A 23,239-nucleotide genomic window follows, 5' to 3' on the forward strand; every position below is an offset into this window, starting at 1 on the left:
GCCTACTCTTAAGCTACTTATCTATTAGGGGCTCCTTTACTTCTAAGGATTTCTAGATATCCTAAACCGTCGCTATAGCGAGGGTTATAAACTTCTTAGCATCCTAAAGGGTCTTCTTAACGTCCTCGACTAAAGCTATAGTAGCCGCTACTAAGCTACCGGAGTCCTTAATCCCCTCGTAGTTCCTCCCTTCTTCTACCTATTTATTAGCGACACTATAGTAGAACCGGTGTTCCTCTAGTGTAGTCCGGATCCTATTATGCGCCTTCTAGGGGTTCCTAAGGATTAGAGGGAAGGCTAAGTTAGGTACGACGTAAGCATATACTAACTAGGTATATCCGCTTACTCCTATCCGGAACGCGACGACTCCCTTAATCTACAAGTTACGTATAGACGTAGTAGCGCCCTTAACGCCTCTCTTCTTATCGCTAACTAAGCTAAGCCCGAGGCCTTTAGCTAGGTCTCCGTTAATAGTAGTGTAGTATTAATATCCTTCGTCGATTAGGGCGAAGGTCCCGAAGGTTTCTTCTAGGACTACGTCGCTATAGATTAGGGTACCGTTTATCTTACTCTTAAACGCCTCCTAGCCTACTATTATTACTACGGCTACACCGTCTCCTACCCTAGTACTTCGGGAAGGAGTTAGTCTTTTCCCGTCTCTACGGAATCCGACTCCTCTTTATTATCCTCTAGAACCGGTCCCGCGCGGACCGCGTTTATTCTAGCGGGTAGCGTTACTACGGCGTAGGGACATTCGCGTATACGGTGTCCGTCCGCTCTATAGCGGAAGTAGAGTCTCTTCTATCGGCGTCGCTCTCTTTCTACGTCGTCGACCTACTTTACTCTCTACTTCCCTCTAGCGTAACTATTCCTACTTCCTTAGCTTCTTAAGCGATTCCCGCTCGTCTAGGCCGGGGTTATAATAGTATCTCTATCGGCGTCTACCTATACTCTCGAGGTGCTCCTACCCTAAGGGCGCGCGGTTACTAGTATAGAAGAAACGGTGTCCTTGTTCTTCTCTTTCTACTTTTTATTAGTAGCCTTAAACTAGTTAGTAGCCTCTAGATTAGTTATTACCCGCTCGACCTCCTCCGTATAATTATTATAGTCCTTAATGTTTGCGATAGAGGTAGTATATGTCTTTACGGGGTTCGAAAAGGTATATTTTAGGTATCTAATCTAGACCTCGTCTTTCTAGCTCGCTCCGCCGGTACTAAGTAGGAGATCGTTAAATCTTAGCTAGTAGTCGTACTATAGCTAACTAAGTTTATACCGGAGGTTTATAAGCTCTTCTAGTACGTTTAAGGCCTCTCTACTATCGCCGAAGACCTCTTCGAGTCGCGTAAAGAAAGCCTCGGGGTCCCGTACTTCGTTCGCTCCTCCCGACTCCTAGAAATAACGTATACGAGATCTCTCCTTATAAGGAAGGGTGTCGTAGATAGCGTCCTAGTAGTACGGGTCGGGGAGCGTTAGTTTAAGGCCGGCACGTACTCGAAAGGAGCTTCTTAGCCGTAGTAGATAGTCTCGGAAAGTACTCGACTTCCCGTCCTAGGCTACCGGCTTCTAACCCTTAGGGCCCGAGGGTTTTAAGTCGTCGCCCGCGGCCGGTCGACTAGAGATCGCCTAAGTTAGTACTCGAATTAGGTCGTTTATAGAAGGGGCCGCTAGATCTACTAGGGCTCCTCTAGTCTCGGCTACCGGCTACGGTACATTCCGCTCGGCTTCCGCCCGATCGATAGCGTTCCGCTAATGTTCTAGCTCTACCTATATTATATATTAACGTATATATAGTTACTAAAGGAACGTTTATAGATCGGGTATACTTAGCTCCTCCGGATTAACGTTACCGGATCCCGAAGGATTTACGCCGTTATCTATTATGTCGCTTATAGAAGGAGTTATATCGAGTAGATCGAACTTAATGTTACGGGTAAACAATATATATACGAGAGTTTAGAGTCTATATTAGATATAGCAAGTTCGATAAGGAAGTAGCCTAAAACCTCGCGGTAAGCGTAGAAAAGGATGTAGGCTACTAAGATAAAGTACGGGGTTACGCTACGTATTATAGAAAGGGCGCTAGTCCCTTACATTACCTAATAGGTTATATCTTAGGTAGATCTAAGTAGAGATCTCGGTAGATCGGTATCTTACTAAACTCGTCCTTCCGGTCGATTATTTCTTATATCTACGGATACGTAACGTCGAGGTCGATACTATACGGCTCGGTACCCTTTAGCTCTAGATAGTCGTAGAGGATGTTCGGTATACTATTAATATACTTAGGGATCTTAGGGTACTTACGAATGCGGTAGCGATTATAAGTAAGGACGAATATCTATACGGTATATCGGATAATAGGTAGGTAGATAGCGAGGAACGCTATACGGTTAGCCTTTTAATCCTCGTTATATAGACGCTTATTACGGAGCTTAATAAAGAAGTTACGCTATCTATTAAACGCCGCTATTACTCTAAGACCCTAGAAACGTTTAATAGTATTATTGCCCTTACTAGTTATATACTAGAAGCCCTTATTAAAGCGGAGTTAGTACCCTTCTTAATACTCGCGGAAGTATAGATAAGCGTTAGCTATTATCGGAGTTTCTACGCTATAGTTAGTACGTATAATCTATATATTAAGGTTAGCGATAGCGTCGAGAGATGCACTAAGAAGTATACTAAGATCGTAGCTTACCTACGGCGTCTTCCTAAGGGATTCGACTATACCGAGATACTAATAGAATACCGAGAACTTCGTCTTAGCTATAGTGCCGACGTACGCCTATATAATCTTACGTAAATATACGTTAATATAGTAGTAGAACTATATACTAAACAGCTCTAGCTTATAGTATATATCTATAGACTATATATAATCCGGGCCCTTAGCCTTTAGAAGGTAAGAGCGGACCTTAACTCTCTTACTAATACGACGTACTTGAACGGCGCCGAGTTTATTTAGTAGGCGATACTATAGATCCGGTTCCTATATATACGGATTAGCACCGAGAGCTTTACTAGGAGCCCGAGATCGCGAACCTTCTAATTAGTCTAAACTCCTTCTATATCTCCCTTACGAGACTACGGTATCCGTAATCTTCTAGCGCTCTACCCTTAATAACTCCGACTAATACGCTCTTAATAATCTTATTATATATCGGCTAATTATCCTTAGGGATCCTATAGTAGAAACCTATACTCTTCCTTAATTAAACGAACTACTACTTCGAGAGCTTAAACCTATCTAGCTATAGGATCTTATAGTATATATTATCCTTCTTATCCGTTTCCTAGAATAGGTACTTAACCCTCGTACGTAGGCGCTCCTTATTATTCTTACCGAGATTAGGCCTCCGAGGCCTTATTATAATACGGTAAGTTACTAGTTGTCGCCTTAAAGTTCTAAGGGATATATCTACCTACTTTTACTCTCTTAGCTATACTCTTATAGCCTCGTAGCTTAGTCCTAAGACGTATAGTAGGACTTTAATCTCCTCGCGAAGGTAGTCGTAATTAGGCCGTAGACGTAGTATAGCGGTAGGATTACGCTAAGATTACCGGCGAGCGCTAAGGGCGTATATTCGTATATTCGTAGAGGCGTATATTCGTAATAAGGGCGATAGCGTAAGGGCGATAGCGTAAGGGTAACGGATTCTATAGTAGACGACTCCTTAGCGATAGCGACGACGAGCATAATAACGGTATTACTAGTAGTAGCGTATATATTAATTAAGGGCTATATATAGCTAGATCATTAAAGGTCTAAACATCTAATTCGCAAAATAGAGGTAGTGGCAGTAACTCACGAATGGTGCGCCATCACGGGAGAGTCCCGCAGTAGTTAGCTGCTATAAAGCACTTCCATTTACGGTTTAACGCCGGGCGCTGCCAACATCGGGGCATTTCAACTTGCCCCTTGCACACGTTACTCCAGCTCTCGACAAGGTGTGTAGGGCGGCTATGCAGCTAGGCCAGGCGTAGCGACTTGCTGTGTGAGAGCATTCTTATGCCTCGAGTGGCGCATTCGCTTAAACATCGGCCATCGACCTCAGGTCGGGTCCGCCAGCATGTACGGTCTGAAGAGTCCGTTGTTCTAGTATCCAAAGTCGACATCATGGTCTAGTCAAGACGTGTGTTGTTCAGCTTACTAGCAAAGAGTCGATTGAGGTCCATACACACGCCCACGGGGGTGATAGGTGCAGTTTTCCACGAATGACAAAGGCTGTGGGAAACCTCAAGAATGTACGCTGAAACATGTCCTACCGAACAGCTGCAAGGTCGAGAAGGAACCGTAGTTCTTTCCTGTAGAACTCTTGGTCCATGCGGTGAGACAACGCCAGAGATCTCGGCATAATCATGGCAGATTTGGTAAATTGTCTAGGTAGAGGCAGTCTAGATTCGTCTGGCGTACTTTTGAACTGACCCCGAACTTCAAGCCGGACACCAAGGGACGGATGTAGATGCAGTCGAACGCTGGGGAACATGGCGGATGTGTAACCCGCAGAGTACATATGTCCCCATTTCGCCATCACCTTTCAGATGGTGCCATTCTCAACACCCCATTGCCCACGACAGAACAACCCAACTTTTCCGACATCGTTTCAACACTCTCCATCCTGTTCCAACGCTCTCGACACCGCCTCAGCACTCCCTATACCGTACCGCGCCTCGAACAAGATGAAGCTCCACATCATCGGCACGGCTCTTGGCCTTCTTGCACCACTCGCTCAGGGATGGGTAACGCACACGCACATCTGCGCCAACTCGAATGTGATATTCTACTCGGCAGCCGACTGTTACAATGCGGGCCTGCTTGGTATCTGCGTAAGTACCCTCTCCGCCGGGCCACGTCGTCTCGTCTCCGCTTCCCTGTATACTAACTTGGCCATAGGCTATTGGCAAACCAACGGAGGCGGACGTCGCTTGTTATGACTACCCGAACTATGAGTACCCGGCCTTCCCCAACGAGTATCATTTCCATGGCTGGTCGGACAGCGGCGTCGAATGCTACGTGCCAGGTTTCGACAAGAAAGTGGGAACTGGTCATATCGCTTGCGTTTTCGAACCTGACGACGCGCGAAGCGTTCGGAACTTGGCGAGAGAGAGCAGTGATGGGCCTTCTGTGGCCTCGCAGACGTGAGAAGACTCGCAAAGCAATTTTCGACCAGATCTTTTTGCAACGGGGAAGTTGCAGAGACCGGTCACTTGGAGACAGCCTTTAGGTGTTTCTCGAGCACTTTGTAGGCTATAAATGTAGCTCGACTTGGAAACCTGAACCAAGCTTTCATGTAAACAGCAGTCCTTCGGATCTCGGAGAAGTGTTGTCCGATACTTCCGCATTGAGATCATCCTGGAAGCTGTCAATGCAGGGCGTTGCAGACGACGGCACCCGATGCCCCTCGTGGGCTGGGATGACTATACTGCCGTCGTGACTTGTGCTCCTTCAATACTCAATCATGTATCGTTCATGCGGCATTCGGCATCCTCGCTTTCATAAAGTCCACCAGATCGAAAAAGCTCTTCTTATATCGCCTCGTCTGCGTTGTCCTATTCACAGTCTGAATACCAAATTGCTGCTCGTAATCTCCGAACTCCCAGCTAGCGAACGTCTGTCAGTGAAGCTTCACCCAAGAGAACAGAACGAGCAATGAACTCACTTGTCCATAAACGACCACGCAAAAGCCCCCACAACATGCACCCGATCCTCCCAAATACTCTTCAACACCTCCGACATGAACGACAAATAGTACACCGACCTCGGCGTGTCGAACAGCTGATCCACCAAGTCCTTCTGCGACTCTCCGAATACCGGGAATCCGAATTCGGTGATGGCGATGGGGGAGCGGAAGGTGTTCCAGAGGTAGTTCAGGTATGCGCGGAGATAGCGAGGGGTCGTGTACACGTAGGACTGGGAGCGGTACCCGATGTCCCAGCCGTAGATGTTGGTGGTGGTTTGGTTGACGCAGTACGGGAAGAAGGGCGAAGAAGTGTTGGCGGCGCAGGACTTGATGCTGGCGATTGTGGCGTGGTCGGGGGGTGTCACGACGGTGGCGGTGTAGGGGTCTATGCCGATGAAGTCGGATGTGCCGTTGATGTAGGCCAAGTCCTCGGCTGAGAGTGGGACGTAGTCGGGGACGGTTTCTTTGAAGCTGTCGGGGTAGTCGATTCCGAGGTTGATGGGGTTACAGAAGGTACCGATTTGGAAGGAGTTGAACCAGTTTGCTGCAAAGATGTCCACTGAGGAGTAGGGATCGCGGGGCACGCCGAAGTTGTCGTTGAATTTCATTGCGATTTGACCGGCTCCTCTGAGTTCTTCATTGTACCAGTGGTAAACTCGAGCGTGCGATTTGATGACGTTATTGATTGCTACGCCGTTGGTGGCGTAGAGAAGAGGCTCGTTGTAGGTGAACCAGATGGGTACGCGGTCGCTCCATTGGCTCATGGCGATTTTGGCGTAGTTGACAAAGGCGTCTTCGAAGGTTGAGTTTTGGTAGCCTCCGTTGCTATAGCCGATTGAACCCGGCGCTTTGACGCCGATGGCGGAGAGATTCCCGGCGAAGAATTGGAATGGCGTGTCGAAGTGGAGTAAAGTGACAGTTGGAAGCATTCCTTTTTCGAGAACAAAGTTGATCAAATCGTCGTAGTGGTCGATTGCTTGTTGATTGATTGGAGTGCCGGGCAGAGCGAATGGCAGGATTCGGCTCCAGGGAATGCTGAAGGAGTAGTACTTTACGCCCATCGCTGCTAGTCGCTCGATGTCTTGTTTGTACAGGTAGTAGTTCTCGTTCGTCACGTAGTCCTTTGCTCGATCTGTCTTGATGAAAAGGTCCATGAGTGTCGGGCCTTTGCCCTCACTTGCAGTCGCACCTTCGATCTGAGAGGCAGAGCCGCTGACACCGAACATGAAGTCGTCCGGGAAGTTATAGCAGTCTTCTGGACCGAAGTAGTCTCTGGGAGGCAGGACTAGCTCGCTGGAAGGGATCGGAGTCGGCGAAACAGTCGTCGAGTAGATCCCTGTCTCGGTGAAGTTTGGAGGGTTTGCGAGTTCCCAAAGAGACGTCCACGCCGCTTGCCCGTATGGATCGGCGCTGTCGGTCGCCGTCGTGGTCGCATTGGGATTCCAGTTTCCCCATGTTGTGTAGCTGGCTCCGGATGATGTCGTTGGTGGTGGGCCGTAAGAATTGATGGTCGTTGCTGGTGGGATTGACGTTGCCGTCCGCACTGTCTCGTTCATGGTGAACTGAAATTCCGAGAATGCGTACGTAGGCTGGGCCTGGTAGGAAGTAAGGCATTGTGGTCTCGTTGTTGGTCCCTCCGCTGGTATGTATATCTGTTGAGCTGAAGCAATGGCAACGACGCCTGAGAGGGCAAGTATGTACGCCATCTTGAATTACTGGTAAGAGCATGAAGGGGGGAACGCTGCCAGCTTGAGAGACGTGAAAGAGAAATACTTTGGCAGAAGCAATGACATCGGCACTCAATAACCCGAAGAAAAAACGGCACGTGAGTGGCTGTTGGCGTGCGGGGTGAACAATGTAGCGTGGTGGAAAGTGGAGATTCCGGGTCGTAGTGGAGAAATCCCCGCCTCGAGGTGTTCGTTGGCCGGACTCACGGTACAGCATCTGGTCTGTCCCAATACAATAGTCGTTCCCGTCCATCACTGCAGCATCTGCGCCAGACTCTCCTTGACAGTGATCTTCGGGGCTGCCAACTCGAGGACCTCCGGACTTGTCGTTTCCGCTTTGCACTTCCCCGCCCATGCAGTCTCAGGAGCATGTGAAATCGAGCGGATCACATTCTTCGATCCCGATGTCAGACCGTCCGCCCAAGAGTGCACAAAGGACACATCTCTGTACTCAACGTCGCCCACCTTCGATCCAGTGTGCGACTCGACCATTTTTACGATCTCTTCGCCCGTAATGTCTTTGGGCCCGTTAAGGACCAGCCGCTTTTGATTGTAAGCGCTGGTGTCGTCCTGAGCGAGCAGATGAGCGGCCAGTACGCCAATCTCCGACGCTTCGATCACTCCGACAGGCGTGTTTGCGTCCAGCATTAGGGACAGCTTTCCTGACTTGCCGGACTTGCGATGTTCTTTGATGTACTCCGCCGCCGGACCCAAGACGATCGAGTAGAATACATTTGGCTGCAGCGAGGTCCAGTGCATATTCTTGAACTCTGGCTGGCTCAGCATCTGCTCGATAGCCCAATGCGTTCTCGGATAGTATGCAGGGTAGTTTGGTTGGACATTCGCAGCCGTGGTCGAGATGCGCACGACGTATTTGACGCCCGCATGCAGTGCTTCAACGTGGAATTGTCCTTCTTCAGCGAATTGGGAAGGTTCGTTGTGGGATGCGATGAAGATGCGAACGACTTCGTGCTTGCGAAGCCAGTCGGCGGTGATTTCGGTCCAGTTCTGCTCCGCCAGCTCGACGCCGTCCAGCGCTGCGAGCTTCTTCGCTGACGGACTGTCTTTTGATCGGGTGAGCGCCAGGATGCGATGGTTGGATAGACTCTTGTGCTGCTTGAGCAATTGTGGAAGAGTCTCCATGACACCTTTCCCGGTGTTGCCGGTCGCGCCGACGACGAGGATTGTTGGAGCCATTTCGATGTTGTGTGTGCTGCTGGGTGGCTGGAATGTGATGTGAAGGCGAGGTTTGAGGTCATCCTAAGGACCTGTGCAGGTTATGTACCGTGGAAATGCTACAGATTCGTCATGCCGATCAGTAATCGGGGTTGTCTTTGTGCAAGACCCTGGAACGTCTGATTAGAAATCCCTCTTGAACACTGTCGTTGTGCTCGAAGACTGTTGCATAAACTGCCAACACAAGACTTCTTGATCAGTGCAATCGGCCTTTGCATCAAATTGTGAAGAACATCTCGTCCTCGTGAGTTGTGAAGCTCATCCGGCGTGATGCCTCCCTGACACCATTTCGACTGCTCGCCACTGCCATGCACAAGTCTCATGTCATGCACAATGCCAAAGGCGGTGTCGATCCAAGAGATCGCCGTGGAAGCAGCAACAGCTCCTTCGAACAGACATTCGCGCCATCCGGGACTGACAACAGCATGATCGGAAATGAGAATAATGACGAGAAGAAGAGGAAACGTACAGATAGGAGAAGGTGTTATCTGACGAGAGAGAAGAGTGGTCCCAGAGGTACGAAAGCGGTCTGAATTGTACATCTTGCCCTGGCTGCAGATTCTTTCCGGCGTGGAACCACTCCGAACATTCCCACTCCTCCAGCATATACTGCAACAACACGCGCCGAGGGGGATAGCACATCCGTAGTGCCAATGAAGATCTGGTTGATGCCCGATACAAGAGAGAAGAACATGAACAAGCAGCTATGACAGCAGATCCGAGAAGAACTCTCGGATCTCATACTGGCGAACCATGCAGCGGCCCAGGGATCCGCGCTCGCACTCTTGAAGCACCATCCCAACGGTCGAGCTCGAGGGATCTTCTGTGGCTGTTCACCTGCAATTGCTGTCCCTTTGCAGAAACCGCATGCCCGGGCAATAGGATCGAGTCGTCGACAGCCACGTCCCTCGCATGCGGATTGGAAAGCCATCCTCGTGCTGGAGAGGAGAGGCACATCATGCCCACCATCGTATCTCCCGTCGACCGCCAATCTCGTCAATGTCAAGATCATGCCGGAAGCACTGCCATGTCCATCCGCAGGTAGCCGACGATCGGCTATGCGGTGTCTGGGGAACGTCCTTGTTGTCGATCCGCAAAATACCGAGACCACTTTCAATCAAGCTGACTCCCTGCTTGGAAGAATCGGGATCGTGGAGACAGACAGCCTGCCGCTCCGGATGTCGTCCCATCGTGCTCGACCAGATGTCAGATGCGCTATTATTGTCGTCGGCAGGCATTTGACGATCGGGTATGCTGTGCCTAGGAATATCCCTATCATCGATCCGCACGATGCCGAATCTTGAGAACCCCTTGTCGGGATCGGGTTGGGCAAGATGAGGGCAGCTGTCTCTCAAACGTCCTCAATGCGCGAGGCGGTGCTGTGAGTAGGTGATATGATTCCGCGCATCCGCAGAAGCCGATGTGAGGCAAGGCCAGGTACCGACCGGCTGTGCCGTTGGTCTTGATCCTTAGCAGCCAGCAAGATGACTTCATCACAAGACGCGGGAGCGGACTTCTCGGACTTTGAGCAGGGACTTTCCCTTCTCCAACAGATTGCCTGGGGATGGATATACATAGCCCCACTACTTGCGGGAAGATCACGAGCGCTCACATGGCTGGCCAGGAACCGCGCTCCAGCTGGTTCAATCGTTGGACTGTATTCGGAAGGAGCGGCGACGATGGCACGGGTAGCACGGTTCCCATCATCGAGTCTCCGCGTAGAGCCGATGGACTAGCATGTACACAGCGACTTCTGCTTCGACACTAGCCTGGAACCGCATGGAAAGGACCGTCATGTAACTCACATGGGTTCTTTGCATCTCTGGACTCAGACTCCCGGTTGAGATATTGCTTGATACTATTGTAACGGATGTTGCTCTCTGTCGGGCAATCAGCATGACAACATTTCAAAGCGACGACATTGTGGAGGAATCGATATCTTGCCGATGCGTGCCCAAAGATAGCGACGATGGAAGTTTCGACGTAAACAGCGCCCCTGGTCGCAGTCGACTCTTGGCTGACTTCAGTGAGCTGCATGAGCGGAGGGTTTGACGGGGAGGACAGAGAGGGTTGAGAAGTTCATCATTCTGACAATGTTGGCTCGTCGCACTGCATGCGGCGCATTCGCGCTTTGGGCAACGCACCACGCAAGGCTTCCGACCATGCTGCGAGAAATGATTCAACTGCGCTTCAATCGTCTTCGGTAGGCAGTCGAAGCAAAGAGATAATGTTTGACCAACCGTCATTCATTCTCTACTTTGACCCGTTGCTTTCGGGTCGCTTCGCACCATCTGTATATTGAAAGATCTGGCCGTATCGCTCGCACTGTTCAGATGAGCGACAGGACCGCATGTAGCCGCATAACATCTGTCGTTGACACGTTCGCGGTGTAGAACTAATCGTACAAGATACGAGAAGCTTCCACTCGACTCTCACTCATGGCAAATTCCCAGAAGCTCGGAGTCGGAAGAAGGTATGCACTGCCGGACGAAGGCCCAGGGCTCAGGGCTGTACAACTGCTCGACTTGCCTTGAAAGTTCCTTTGACCAGCGATCAGAACGTATATCGCCGTCTCAAATTGACCGAGGCCCGCTGAATCTTGGAGGCAGCGTTCCTGTCAACCTGCTCAGTATTTCTCTTCCACTTTCTCATCATGACCGGGGAACGCCATAGAGCGCTCTGGAGCATTGTGCGATTCGATCGTAAAGCGAGGCCTATTTTGGGACTGCCGGTGCACTGACATGGCCGTGCAGTAGAGACACGAGATCGACCACATCCTTGTCAAGAACAACGAACCTGCCCCTGTCGAGCCCTTACATCATCCGTCTTCACAGTCCTGGGATTCACGTCATCTCGAACGGCAGGTTTCTATCAATAGCGTGCTACCATGCGATACCCGGATCGACTCTCACGGAAGTGACGGAACAGCTCTACTTGCTGCGGAATACGAGTGCTTTCGAGGGAACCTGACCATCTTCCACATGTTCTTTCTCGATACTCCATTTTTGGGTACGTCTGCAAGGAACGGCGGACATGGCCCACCGCACCGTTCGTGTTTCCTCGAAGAGTCGACTGACATGTGAACGCACAGCAAGCACTGCCACCACTCCCGTCCAAAAGTTATAAAGCCTTCTTGGGCTGCTTGCTGAACTCGTATCATCTCTCAATCCATCAACTCCTCCAAAGCACAGCAACATCTTTCAACAGCAGAAAGCCCGACGCAAAACCCAAGACAACCCAACACTCAACAGCACCGAAAGATCATCATCATGCAGTCCATCATCGCCACTTCCATTCTGGCATTCTTCGCCAGCTCAGCCATCGCCGCTCTTCCGGACAGAAGCTCCTACAACATCGAGAACTTCTCCGAGACCAAGTCGCTCGACAACGACATTACCTCGGTGTCTTTCGACATCACTCCGTACGATCCTGCTACCACTTCTGGGTCCGGCGGTGTCTACCACTGTACGCAATACGACGTGGTCACCGGAGAGCTGGTTGCCAATTTTGAGGAGATGACGACGTACAGTTGCGGCCCGGGGTCTCCGTTCAGCTTCTCGTACTCCGAAAAGGATGGACCCTTCAAGTACAGGCTGTACATGTGGCAAGAAGCGACTCCGCAGACTCCCACGCGTTGGGCTTTTACACCGATCCGGGCCCCCGCATGCAACACCGCCGATGGGCATCAGATCTGCTACGCTCCGGACAGCTTGATCACCCTGACCAACGATGGCACTTAGGCGACGACCAGTCGAGATCTCTGGAAGCGGAACTTGAGAGGGAGAGTAGATGGGGGTGGGAATTATGCAGCAGGCGGAGGACAAGGTGGGCAAGAGGAGGACATCGATTGGACCAGGCGTTGGGATTAGATTGTTAGGACAATAAATGCATATCGGAGGTTTTGGTCAGCGGTGTTCTAGTGATATCGCGCTGTTTGTTCTGTCTTCCGATCGCCGACGTCCTACTTGGCAAGCGCACCGACGACTCCTATATCCTTGTTCAGGCCATTGTAGTTTCTTTACGCCTGAGCGAGCTCGGCCAACATTCGTCCCGCCGCTCGAACCATATTTGCCTTTTCTATATGTGTTAATACGTGTGTCTGGAGCAGTGGTTCGCGTAGCGAATGTGGCGACTCTGTAGATGTGAGATTGATTGGAGACATGAGCGTCTTTCCGTCCGTCGAGCTCAAGGTCAAGCTCGCCGTTCTGCGCTCAGACCTTTGGCATACTCTCATCTGACTGGTCGACGTCGCATGTCCCAAACTCTGGCCATGACCACATGCTAACTGCTACGAGGTTTGACTTTCTCCAATGCCTGTCCACAATCACAATGTCAAAACAAGCAAAGCTTGGGCTCGCACAATGTCAGCGGTCCATCGATCGTGAGCCGTCGCAAAGCACGCTTCCCTACGTCGCTGGAATTCAAGGTCGCCTCTGCAAAGGCAGAAGGGCGCTGAGGGTCGCGAGTTTCGAGCCAATTGCGGAATGTAGTCGGGGAAGATGTCGGACCTCCCGCGAGATGTGCGAAGACGGCAGCAAATGCAGCTAGCTAGGGAAGACGTCGAGAAGCTAGAAGCGGCATAACAGGAACCAGCAACTTCGCGGAGAAGATCTACTGGGGCATGATCGCGTGAACGATGATTGCGACAAGGACAAGCACCGACGTAAAGGTAGCAAGCGGACGTAAGTCAAGTGGAGAATGCTCGAAACGCAAAGGCGAAGATGGACAGAGCAAGAACATAGGCCAAGTATCGTCGAGGTAAAATGATTGTATTAGTAAGTAAACTGAGGTCGATCAGTCGAAATTCCGTCGATCGTATCCACTTGGCGGCTAACCGACAGGAGTGTCGGAAGAAAACCTTTCCAAGCAATGTGGCCCGAGCCTGATTGAGTATGTGGTGTGCGTGTCGGTTTGTGCTTGTGTAATTTTCTTTCACTGGGTCCGGAACGATTGATGCATTTTGCCTCCTTCGTAAGAGGTTCTGCATTCGCGAGAAGTGGGTGAGATCGCATCCATCTACCAACACTTTGCAGAAAGCTTGTGATTGGGGTTGTTGGTGTCGTACTCGCAGTAACGGTTGTCGTTGGTGCATACATTGGACTGATGAAGCATGCCAATGTCAGTGAGCGTGATCGACGTAGCATCATGTTTGTCGTCTACATACCGATTTGCAGCCACGGATGAATCCCTACGTACCTCCACCAGGGGGTGTGAAGGTACTAGAGCAGTAGCTATAGTAACGAGGGAGATACGTATTTTAGAATCCAAATAGGCTGTACGTAGTGCAATTTCTACCGAAAGTAGCGCCTTACTAGCTAAGCTAGCTAGGTGCGGGGTAAATGAAGGTATATAGACTATAAAAAAATTCGCCTCCTACAATCTACGCGATTAGCTAACGTAGTTACCTCGCCCGTTAGGAGGGAGCTATTATTAAGGGGGCGTATCTAGGGTATATAGAACCTAGGATATTACTAGTAGGGCTCGTAGCGTATATCTAGAAGCTTCCGAATAGGAAAACCTAGGGAGATAGGTAAATTCGTTTACTACTATCGCGTTACCTAGTATACTTAGGGACTAGTGCCTATACGGCCGTATAGGGGGAAACTCTACGTACGGTTCCGCGCCGATAGGCGTTATAGCTTTATCTAAGCGTATATATAAACCCTCGGGTATATATATACGACTTAGATAGGGGAGCTCTAGGCTTTACTTAGGGTAATACTATTATACTTTTTTTATACTATTTTTTTATTATACCTAGGTGTAGCCCTAGCCCGTACGAGTCGAACGGTATACTCGGTTTGTTAGGGTTAGGGTACTATAAGGCAGTTTGGGGTTGGGGTTGGGCGGTCTCCGCAAGCTGAAGCCGGCTTTCGGCACCGCTAATTGGTCCAGCGATCTGAAGCCGCCTTTCGCGACCGCTGATTCGTCTACCGGTCGCGGGGTCTACACCCTCACTTTTTCTAATACACCGAGACGACAAGGACGCACCTACATACCGCCCTACTCCTAGTATAGCTTTAGTTCTTACTTAATTCCCTCCTACGAGAGGTCGCTTGGAGCGATGCCTAGGCGAGCGGTTTACCAGTCTCCGCAGTTGCAAGCCGCCTTCGATGCTGCTACCCGCGAACATCGGTCGTAGACTCAGCGAGAGCTTCGCGTACGGCGACGATAGGATGCTCTTGTAGACACCCTACAACCGCAGGCACCGGTCGCAGCCGGACTATCTGTCGTCGTAGGACCATCCGTCGTAGTAAGCGCGGCGCAGCAGTAGCAGCACCGTCCGACCGAGCTCGCAGAAGACGCCCTAGAGACAGCTATCCTTAGGAGGAGCCCTCGGAAAATCGCTCCTAAACCTCCTTCGTACGTAGCGCTACTACATAGACCGGTCGACGAGTCCGACTGGAACACCCTCGTTGGAGGCATTGTAGCGACAGGTATCCGCGCTAACTAGCAGGCCGTGCCCCTACTACCAGTTATCGACGAATCTAAAACAGCCTAGGAGCCCGACCCTCTACTACCGGTTATTAACAAATTCGAGTTACCAGTTATTAACGAGTTCGAGTCGGACTAGGAGCTTAGCCCTCTATTACCGGTTATCGACGAATTCGAGACAAATTAGGATCTTAACCCTTCCGACCTCGACGACCGGTCGCTTACCGCTTGCGTAGAAGAAGACGAGGAAGAAGAGGAGCAAGAAGAGGATTACGTCGAGGACGACTTTTCGGATATACGTAGCGACTAGTTAGTTACTTTAGGTAGTAGCGCTACCGACGAGGATGAGAGGGTAGGGATAAGGCACACTATAACACCGGTTATCGACGAGCCCGAGACACAGGAGCCTAACAGATAGGATCCCTTGGGGGCAACAGAATTCTGTAGCCCCCAGGTCCGGAAACGGTATAGCGCGGCTTCGCGGCTACAGGCCCTAAGCTGCAGTCCCTATGTTTATATATTTCACTATACATTGCGAAATACTCGCTGAAAATTAGGAATACATATCGTAGTACCCTATCTATACTAGCGTCAAACTCGTGAATTAATCGGACTCGTAGTTGTTAAGATATTTGGTCGCAGTTCCGTCCGTCGCAATTTGGGTTAACCCTAGCATACAAGCACCCCGTACTTACAATTAGATCACTAACGGAAAGCTCAAAACTCCAGCCTAAAACCCCCGCCTAAGAAGCCTTCGTAGAGAAGATACATAACTAAACTTGCTCGGATGTCGTAATGTAGACGAGCCGATTCCTCCGCGAGTAACGGACCTAGTATACCGTCTTGTCCCGAGCCTCTATGTAGCTAACAATAGCATTACTATGCGGGTAGGCGTCGTCTAGCCGTCCTCGTCTACCGCGAGGCATAATCTCCTCCTTGCCGCTACTTACGACGTCGACGACCTTATGCGAGTGCTTCTAATAGCTGCATAGGGCGGAATAGCGGACTGCGAGGTAGTTAGTGTAGCTCTGCTACGGAAACCAAAACTGCTTCTCCTAGGGAGGCGAGTAGCTATGCGGGATAGTCCTGTTCTTCCGCCAGAAGCAGACGATGTACGGCTCGGCAAAGGGCGCGACATACTCGGCGCGGCGCTTGGTGTCTCGGAAGCGGATGTATCCTGCGTTTTAGGCCTGCATCGCAGCGCTAGAGCAGACCTATATAAAGGTGCACTTGGTGGAAGTAGTCGTGTAGCGGGTGAGGGTTCCGTCCAGCCTATTAAGTTAGTGCACTAGGTGCAGCTAAAGACTCTCGTCGAGCGTAGCGGAGGCACCGACTCGTATTCTACGTATTACTCCTCGAACTAGCGGATCCAAACATACCCTTATAGGAAACATTTTATTTCGCTGTCTAAGAAGAAGACGAATTCGAAGTCGAGAATATCCTACAACGGAGAGGTTAGCGATACCTCGTTAAATAGAAAGGATACCCGGATTCTAAGAATACCTAGGAGCTAAAAGAGAATCTCTCGAACTGTCGATAACTCCTCGAAGAATTCTACAAAAAGTAATGTACTTCTAACTACGCTGTAGGTGGAAGTACATCGAACACTAAGACCAGGAATCGAACCTAGGACGCTAGTTAAACACGTTAACCAGCTGCACTAACTGCCTTAACGGAATAGGAAGAATTACGAACTATTATAAACTACTACTTCCTCTAGTAGGAATTTTATTTGTATCTAGGAACGAAGGAAGAGGCCCGTCCTAGAAGGCGTCCTCTATACCGCCTATAGCGCTCTAGGTCTAAGGAGACAAGGCAAGAGGCGGATCGGAGGACGGATCGCTAGGAACCGGCTGCTCCTCGGAATACTCCTCTACGAGCACGCGGTCCCCTAGAGCACGACCTTCGGCGACCTTTCGATCTATAGCATCCAGTTGCTTGCGAAGACGCATTTCCTTCGCGTAAGTAGTAGCTAGCGCCTCCTTTGCTGCGTCTAGCTTAAGAAGAAGCCTGCTTCGCTCAGAAGCAAGGCGTTTCTACTCGCTTTCCGTAACCTTCGCGTTACAACCTTTCAAATTGTGCTACTAGCACTCCGTATACCGACCCGACGAGATGTGTACCCGACAAACTCGGCCCTTCTCTTTGCACGAGCTGCATGCCTTTATCGTAGTGTCTCCTTCCTCGAAAATCTAGACGGCCTTCTTGCGACGACGGAGAGTGTGTGCCGATAGGGATAGATAGACGGACAGATTGCAGTTAGGGAAAGGACAAGAAGTTATTCTAATGACGACAAAGTAGACAAAGAAGAACGTAGTACTAGATAAAGCTTCGGGACGAAGCTAGTCTAGAAGGGGGATAGTGTTACGGGCATGCACGAACAGTAGGAGAACCAGGGTGCCCTCGGCCTTATTAGACGAGAGACCCTTCCCCTTAGTAATCCCTCTAATCTCCCGCTTAGCAAGAGATTATAAGAGAGCAGCTTAATCTCTCTGCTCTCCCTAATCCCGAGAGAGCGCGGAGAGCATAGAGAGTAACGCTTGTAGTAATAGGTATATAGACCTTAACGATGTTCCTTCTAAACATCGTGTACAACTTATTATTTAATCTTACTAATTAGAATTCCTGCCTTTACTCGCATCTATTGTAAGAACACTTGTTTCTTAAACTGACGAGCACTAACCCGTGCCTTATACCTCTTCGGAAGTGTGAGACATAACAAGTAGATGTACGTCGTTGGTCGAGCGAAACTCGAGCGTTATGCCGTCCGCCGAGTAGAGATGCACGAAGCGGTTCCGCACGGGCGACGGCTTCGTACTAGGCAAGGAGTAGCCGTGCAGAGACGAGCACGCGGCCGGAAGAGTTATCGTGTTAGATAGAGGGTAGAGGAGCTAAAGATAAGTAATAAAGGGTTGGGTTAAGTAGTGTCGGAGTTAGATAAAGGCAGCGGTTGGTGAAGGGTGTAGTAGTAGTTAGAAGGTAGAAGGATCGAGCCCGCTCTAAGGGGCTGTTTTGTGCCCCGAGGGAAGGAACCGTGCAGAGGCACTAACCTGCGACACGTGCCTGTCTATGCGAGCTTAGTCATCGCCGGTAGCTTGTAATTGCTGTCTTGCATATGTAGCAATCGCTATGTTATGTTACCTAGATTAGTAGGTAATGTAGCAATTAGTTAGCGATGCTTCACTTGCCTTGTGGCTAGGCAATAACATAAAGCGTCGTGTGCTAGGTTTGCATATAGGCATGTTATTCACTTAACAATCCGCGCTAGCGCTAAGGCCGACCGGAAACTCCGCGCGAGCACGTGCGCTTCTTGTTAGCATTCTTGCTAGTAATCGGTTAGATGCTAGCCGCACCTGTACACTATCCGAAGAGTGACGATTATTCGATTGTCGTGTTAGTATATGAATTGTTACTTACGCGAAGGCACGAGTAGGCGGCACAAACGTAACGACGCTGTCACGTTGTTAGCTCATGCGTCCGTGCGTCGCCGGTCGCAGCCTTATAAAGGACCCTTATTGCCTTTGTTTTAACCCTTTCCTTTCCACTAACATCTACCTCTACTTCCTTCGCTCTACTCCCTTATCTTCGAACTTCTAACTTCCACCTCCTCTTCTATCTCCACCTTTGAACTAATATACTACTTACACCTTATTACCGCCGCTACTACTATAGCACAGAACGCCCTTCCTCCCGGTCCGACCTTGTAGTCGCTAACCTAGCCGCTAGGTCCGAACCGCGCCGCGTAGCCTATCGCTAACGACTACTACATTCCACGCGCTTCCATCTACGACTAGTGCAGCGATCCGGACGATGTCGAACTCGGTGACGGCGGCTCGTAGAAGATTCGAGCGCTACGCGGCGCGCTAGAAGAGTAGTACAACACTATGTAGAAGAAGGACGTCGGCGACTAGGGCTTTATCGCTAAGATGTAGTACGGCAACTTGTACGTGTTCCTTCCGCAGATCGCGACTGCTAGCTAACTACACTTACAGCGTGTTCGTCGGGACCTTCATAGGCTTCGATGTTGTATATAGTCGCTCCACCAAGGTGGAGCCGCAGTCGGGCTACTATTACCTCAGTCTCTTCCTCTACCCGACCACTAAGCGAGGCGATGCGCTCGAGAACGTAGGCGTGTAGCGCACCTTCCGCGGCCCTGTGTTCACTAGCTTCGATTAGCTCGTACAGTAGCACAGCTTTACTCTGCTCGAATCGGTCTAGTAACGCATTCTAGCTATCGCGAACGGCACGAAGAAGTAAGCCGACATCCGCGAAGACCCCAACCGGGCCCTCCTCGTATAGTATGTAACGCAGGCTCTAATACAGGAAAAGGAAGCACTTGCCGCCACCTTTACGGATAGTAGCAAGGGTTGCTACTTCGACGAGCCAGGTGCTAGAGACAAGATGCGCAGGCTCCTGCAGGCGACTCCTCGTCGTTAGGACTGCTACTTATAGTTTAAGGGTAGCCTTAGCGTTTTAGACGACAAGGTCTCGCTTTGCGAGTTTACGGGCAAATCGCTGCGAGGGTGTTCGGAGGTCCTCGGTTCGTCTAAGTACAGTGTAGTTACGAGGTTGCGAGTTTGTAAGGGCATTAGTAGTCCGAAAAGTTTTCCATTTTAGTCTCTTTCTATTTAAGCTTAGTTTCTTAGCCTAGCGTCTCTCTTATAATAGTTTCAGCAGTTTCTCTTAGAAAGGTTTTAGCCCGGATTTAAGCTAAAGTTCTCGATTTATTTCCTCTCGTAAAGGCTCGAGCTCGGATGCATAGTCCATCGTTCCTCTAGAGATCGAGTAGGTTAATATCAGCTAATTAACCCTAATAGATAGGATCCTAAGGGGGCAATAGAATTCTGCAGCCCCCAGGTCCGGAGGCGGTATAGCGCGGCTTTGCGTCTATACCTACCCCCCTATGCTCGCATAACTTATCGCACTTTGCGAAATGCTCGCTGAAAATTAGGAGCATAGGACGAAACACTTTGTTAATACTATCCTCAGACTTATATACCGATTAGAGCTGTTGTTATCAAGATATTTCGCCGCAGTTCCGCACGTTGTAATTTAGGATCCGAACGCTAACCGACACCCGCAAATATATATCTCCTGCAATACCCGATAGTACGAGTTAAAGAGGAGGACACTTAATAAGACGCAAAGTTGTTCGACTGCCGAAGATCGATACTTATAATGCATTTAACAATTTGGTTTGGATACCGGAGTATAGTGTCGTCGTCTGCCGCGTACACAGCTACGCCGTCTGTAATATCGAAGATTATCTGCGATTGTTTTACAAAGGATTAAAGGACAATAGAAGAGAGGTCGCTACGCTGTTCGGAGATCGTTACATTAAAGAGCCGAAGGATGTGTTACTCCTGCCGCCGCTCGAGGCGCCCTTTAGATGTTTAGGCACGCCGCTACGAGCATATATCTGCGAAGAGCCCGAATGCGACCGTATCTCGATTAGTCGTAACGAGATCCGCAAGCATTGTAACAAAGATTACGGCTGGCGATCATCGAAGAGCGAGCGAGAGCACTAGCATTAGACGTAGGTACAGACATTCTTTAATTGATCGGGCTTACAGAGGTACTTTACCGTCGATTATAGTGGAGGGGAAGGATCCGACAACGACATTGAAGCGCAGGAGACAACCGCACAATCCGGAGAGCGAATAGCGGAGATAGTAGGTATCTTTCAGGATTAGGACACAAAGCGTAAAGCGTAGGCGAGAGACATAGAGCTCCTCGACGAGACAATCTCGAAGACGGACAACTTAGCTTGGTTTAAGCGGACGCAGTAGGCTAAGCACTTAAAAGGCTGCAACTTGCGCTATCTTAGTTATGCAAGTTAGCTGCCTAGGAAAGAGGAAGACATGCTTCGCGCCGCAGCAGAGGTAAATATTGCACTTATCGAGCAGTGCGTAAATAGGCTTCGAACATTGGATCTCGAGGTCCAACGCTAGCTTCGTAGTGCCAAGCGGAACGAGCCCGATTAACGGCTAATAGCTCGACTATAGAACGATAATTTATAGCAGCGATATATCGGATATATGACTCGACTCCTGTGTTACACTCTTCGGGTTATAGAAAGCGAGGAGGCATACGAGAGCCGGCGACGAGACGAGAGCAGCGACGAGACGGACGACGATTCTAAGGGCAATCGCACTGGTCCAAGTAAGAGTAATTAATCGAATAGCAGTCACGGGAGAGGCGAGACCGTTACAGCGACCGATATAATAAGAGATGCACGAGCTCTGTTCCCGTAGAGAGAGAGGCAACGAGAGCTAGCTATAGCATTTCGTAACTCACTTCGGTCTAGATATAGCGAGGGTGCTTAGCAAGAAGCACTGTTACAATTCTACTAGTCGCTTATCTTCTAGAGGCTCCGCGCCGACCCGCATACGAGTGTTCTTATGCACTTTCTCGCCGTTCTCGGTATCGACGAGGAGCTCCGGCGGCTCCGGGAAGCGAACGACTACTTATACATGCTCGCTGGTGTAGTGTATTGCGTGCGTGTGTTAGGCGTCGAGATCGTACTCCCGTCAGGGGAGCGGGATCGGCAAGATAAGGCCAACGACGATCGTTTCTATAAGGTGCGAGACGAGTATCTCGCGGACGGTTTGTTTAGTCCGATAAGTAAGATGCTTAGCTTGTTAGCATATAGCAAGTCTCTCGGAATGAACTATGTTAACGCCGGGTTAACATTCTAGTCGGAAGATCGGCTTACTCTGTCGTACAAGGGCAATCCGATTAAACTACGTCGCTTCTGCAGCTTCGCGCAGGGCGTCGTACAAGAAGCCGAGGACAAGCTGTAGGAGATTATGCTGTCAACGAAGGGCGAGCAGTTCGAGGTGGCGCTTAACTCTCTCCGCAATAATATGACTTTTACGAAGCGTGGACACTCGTTTGTAGATTATCCGGACAACGGGCTACAGACGCATCATAAGTAGCTACTTCGTCGAGTGCTGGATCGGCCGTCCTAGGTAAAGCTATAGTTAAAAGGTAACTAGGTAGTTAAGAACGTCCGCTGGTATTTACAGGAGATCGATCGGTTTCGAGAGCTGCTGTTGCTTAGCGTTTATCTCTACGGTAGACAGCCGGCTCGAGGAACCGAGATTACGTCTATACATCTCCGCAATGCAACGTTAGGGGATCGGAACGTCTACATCATCCACGGCCAGGTCGTTATCGTTACTCGATATCACAAGTCGCAATCTCAGCTCGACAAACTAAAGGTCATCCTACAATTCTTACTATAGCAAGTCGGACAGCTTATAGTTATATATCTCGCATATGTCCAGCCGACGCTAGAGTACTTCATACTCGCGGTACTAGGCAACGGCGCGAGTAATTATGTCTAGTCGAACGAGAAGGGTCCGTAGGAAACAGAGCAACTAACTCGCATCGTGATCCGCGAGAGTTAACAGCGAATAGGCGTAAGGCTTACAACGCTTAACTACCGGCACGTCGCGATTGCGGTTGGGCGCGAGGTCATTAGTGCCGAGTTCGCACGAGGGTATTAAGAGGGAATAGACGAAGGAGTAGAGGACGAGGAGGACGAGGACGAGGATGCACTCGAGATGTCGGCCGGAAGAGGCGGGGAAATAGGCGCCAACCGCTACGGCGTCCCGCTCGATGTAATCTGTCATTTAAGTAACAAGACGGTCGACACGTTTCGTCCGCTTAGTGCGAAGTGGCACGGGTTCTTAGGGTTACAGAGCGGGAGTGGGAAGCGGTCACGTCGGAGTGACAGTATCGGCACAGAGGAGGTATCTCAGCGTAAGAGGCCGGCTCTATTCAGCGGTCTGTTCCCCGGCTGGAGTGGGGTTAGGGTTAGGGTTAGGGGTTCATTGTACTTGTTTATATAGGCTAGTCTACCTTTGCACCTGATCTGAACTGGAGCCCCATCCAAGCCCTTGCTCCCGGTTAGGGTTAGGGGTTCATTGTACTTGTTTATATAGGCTAGTCTACCTTTGCACCTGATCTGAACTGAAGCCCCATCCAAGCCCTTGCTCCCGGCTTTAGGGTTAGGGTTAGGGTTAGGGTTAGGGTTAGGGTTAGGGTTAGGGTTAGGGTTAGGGTTAGGGTTAGGGTTAGGGTTAGGGTTAGGGTTAGGGTTAGGGTTAGGGTTAGGGTTAGGGTTAGGGTTAGGGTTAGGGTTAGGGTTAGGGTTAG

At 50.1% G+C, this 23,239-nt stretch overlaps 5 protein-coding genes across 5 annotated transcripts; 3 read left to right on the plus strand and 2 right to left on the minus strand.

Annotated features, from left to right (window-relative positions):
- Positions 1–4,680: 4,680 nt before the first annotated feature.
- On the plus strand, positions 4,681–5,143 carry MYCGRDRAFT_96865 (uncharacterized protein; the record flags this gene model as incomplete). The annotated part of the gene is made up of 2 exons (XM_003848439.1): positions 4,681–4,827; positions 4,895–5,143. The coding sequence occupies 2 exons, from the start codon at positions 4,681–4,683 to the stop codon at positions 5,141–5,143; spliced, it is 396 nt and encodes a 131-aa protein (XP_003848487.1).
- A 325-nt stretch (positions 5,144–5,468) lies between these two features.
- On the minus strand, positions 5,469–7,387 carry MgBgl5 (putative beta-glucosidase; the record flags this gene model as incomplete). Its single annotated transcript, XM_003848443.1, has 2 exons — positions 5,469–5,601; positions 5,661–7,387. 2 exons carry the CDS (start codon positions 7,385–7,387, stop codon positions 5,469–5,471), a joined length of 1,860 nt encoding a protein of 619 aa, XP_003848491.1.
- A 273-nt stretch (positions 7,388–7,660) lies between these two features.
- On the minus strand, positions 7,661–8,623 carry MYCGRDRAFT_77151 (uncharacterized protein; the record flags this gene model as incomplete). Its single annotated transcript, XM_003848442.1, has 1 exon — positions 7,661–8,623. The coding sequence occupies one exon, from the start codon at positions 8,603–8,605 to the stop codon at positions 7,661–7,663; it is 945 nt and encodes a 314-aa protein (XP_003848490.1).
- A 329-nt stretch (positions 8,624–8,952) lies between these two features.
- Positions 8,953–9,689, plus strand: MYCGRDRAFT_96867 (uncharacterized protein; the record flags this gene model as incomplete). The annotated part of the gene is made up of 2 exons (XM_003848440.1): positions 8,953–9,160; positions 9,505–9,689. 2 exons carry the CDS (start codon positions 8,953–8,955, stop codon positions 9,687–9,689), a joined length of 393 nt encoding a protein of 130 aa, XP_003848488.1.
- Positions 9,690–11,913: 2,224 nt separating this feature from the next.
- On the plus strand, positions 11,914–12,384 carry MYCGRDRAFT_96868 (uncharacterized protein; the record flags this gene model as incomplete). Its single annotated transcript, XM_003848441.1, has 1 exon — positions 11,914–12,384. One exon carries the CDS (start codon positions 11,914–11,916, stop codon positions 12,382–12,384), a length of 471 nt encoding a protein of 156 aa, XP_003848489.1.
- Between the last annotated feature and the right edge of the window lie 10,855 nt (positions 12,385–23,239).

The sequence above is a fragment of the Zymoseptoria tritici genome, chromosome 11 (genome assembly GCF_000219625.1).
Source record: "Zymoseptoria tritici IPO323 chromosome 11, whole genome shotgun sequence".
NCBI classification, from domain to species: domain Eukaryota; kingdom Fungi; phylum Ascomycota; class Dothideomycetes; order Mycosphaerellales; family Mycosphaerellaceae; genus Zymoseptoria; species Zymoseptoria tritici.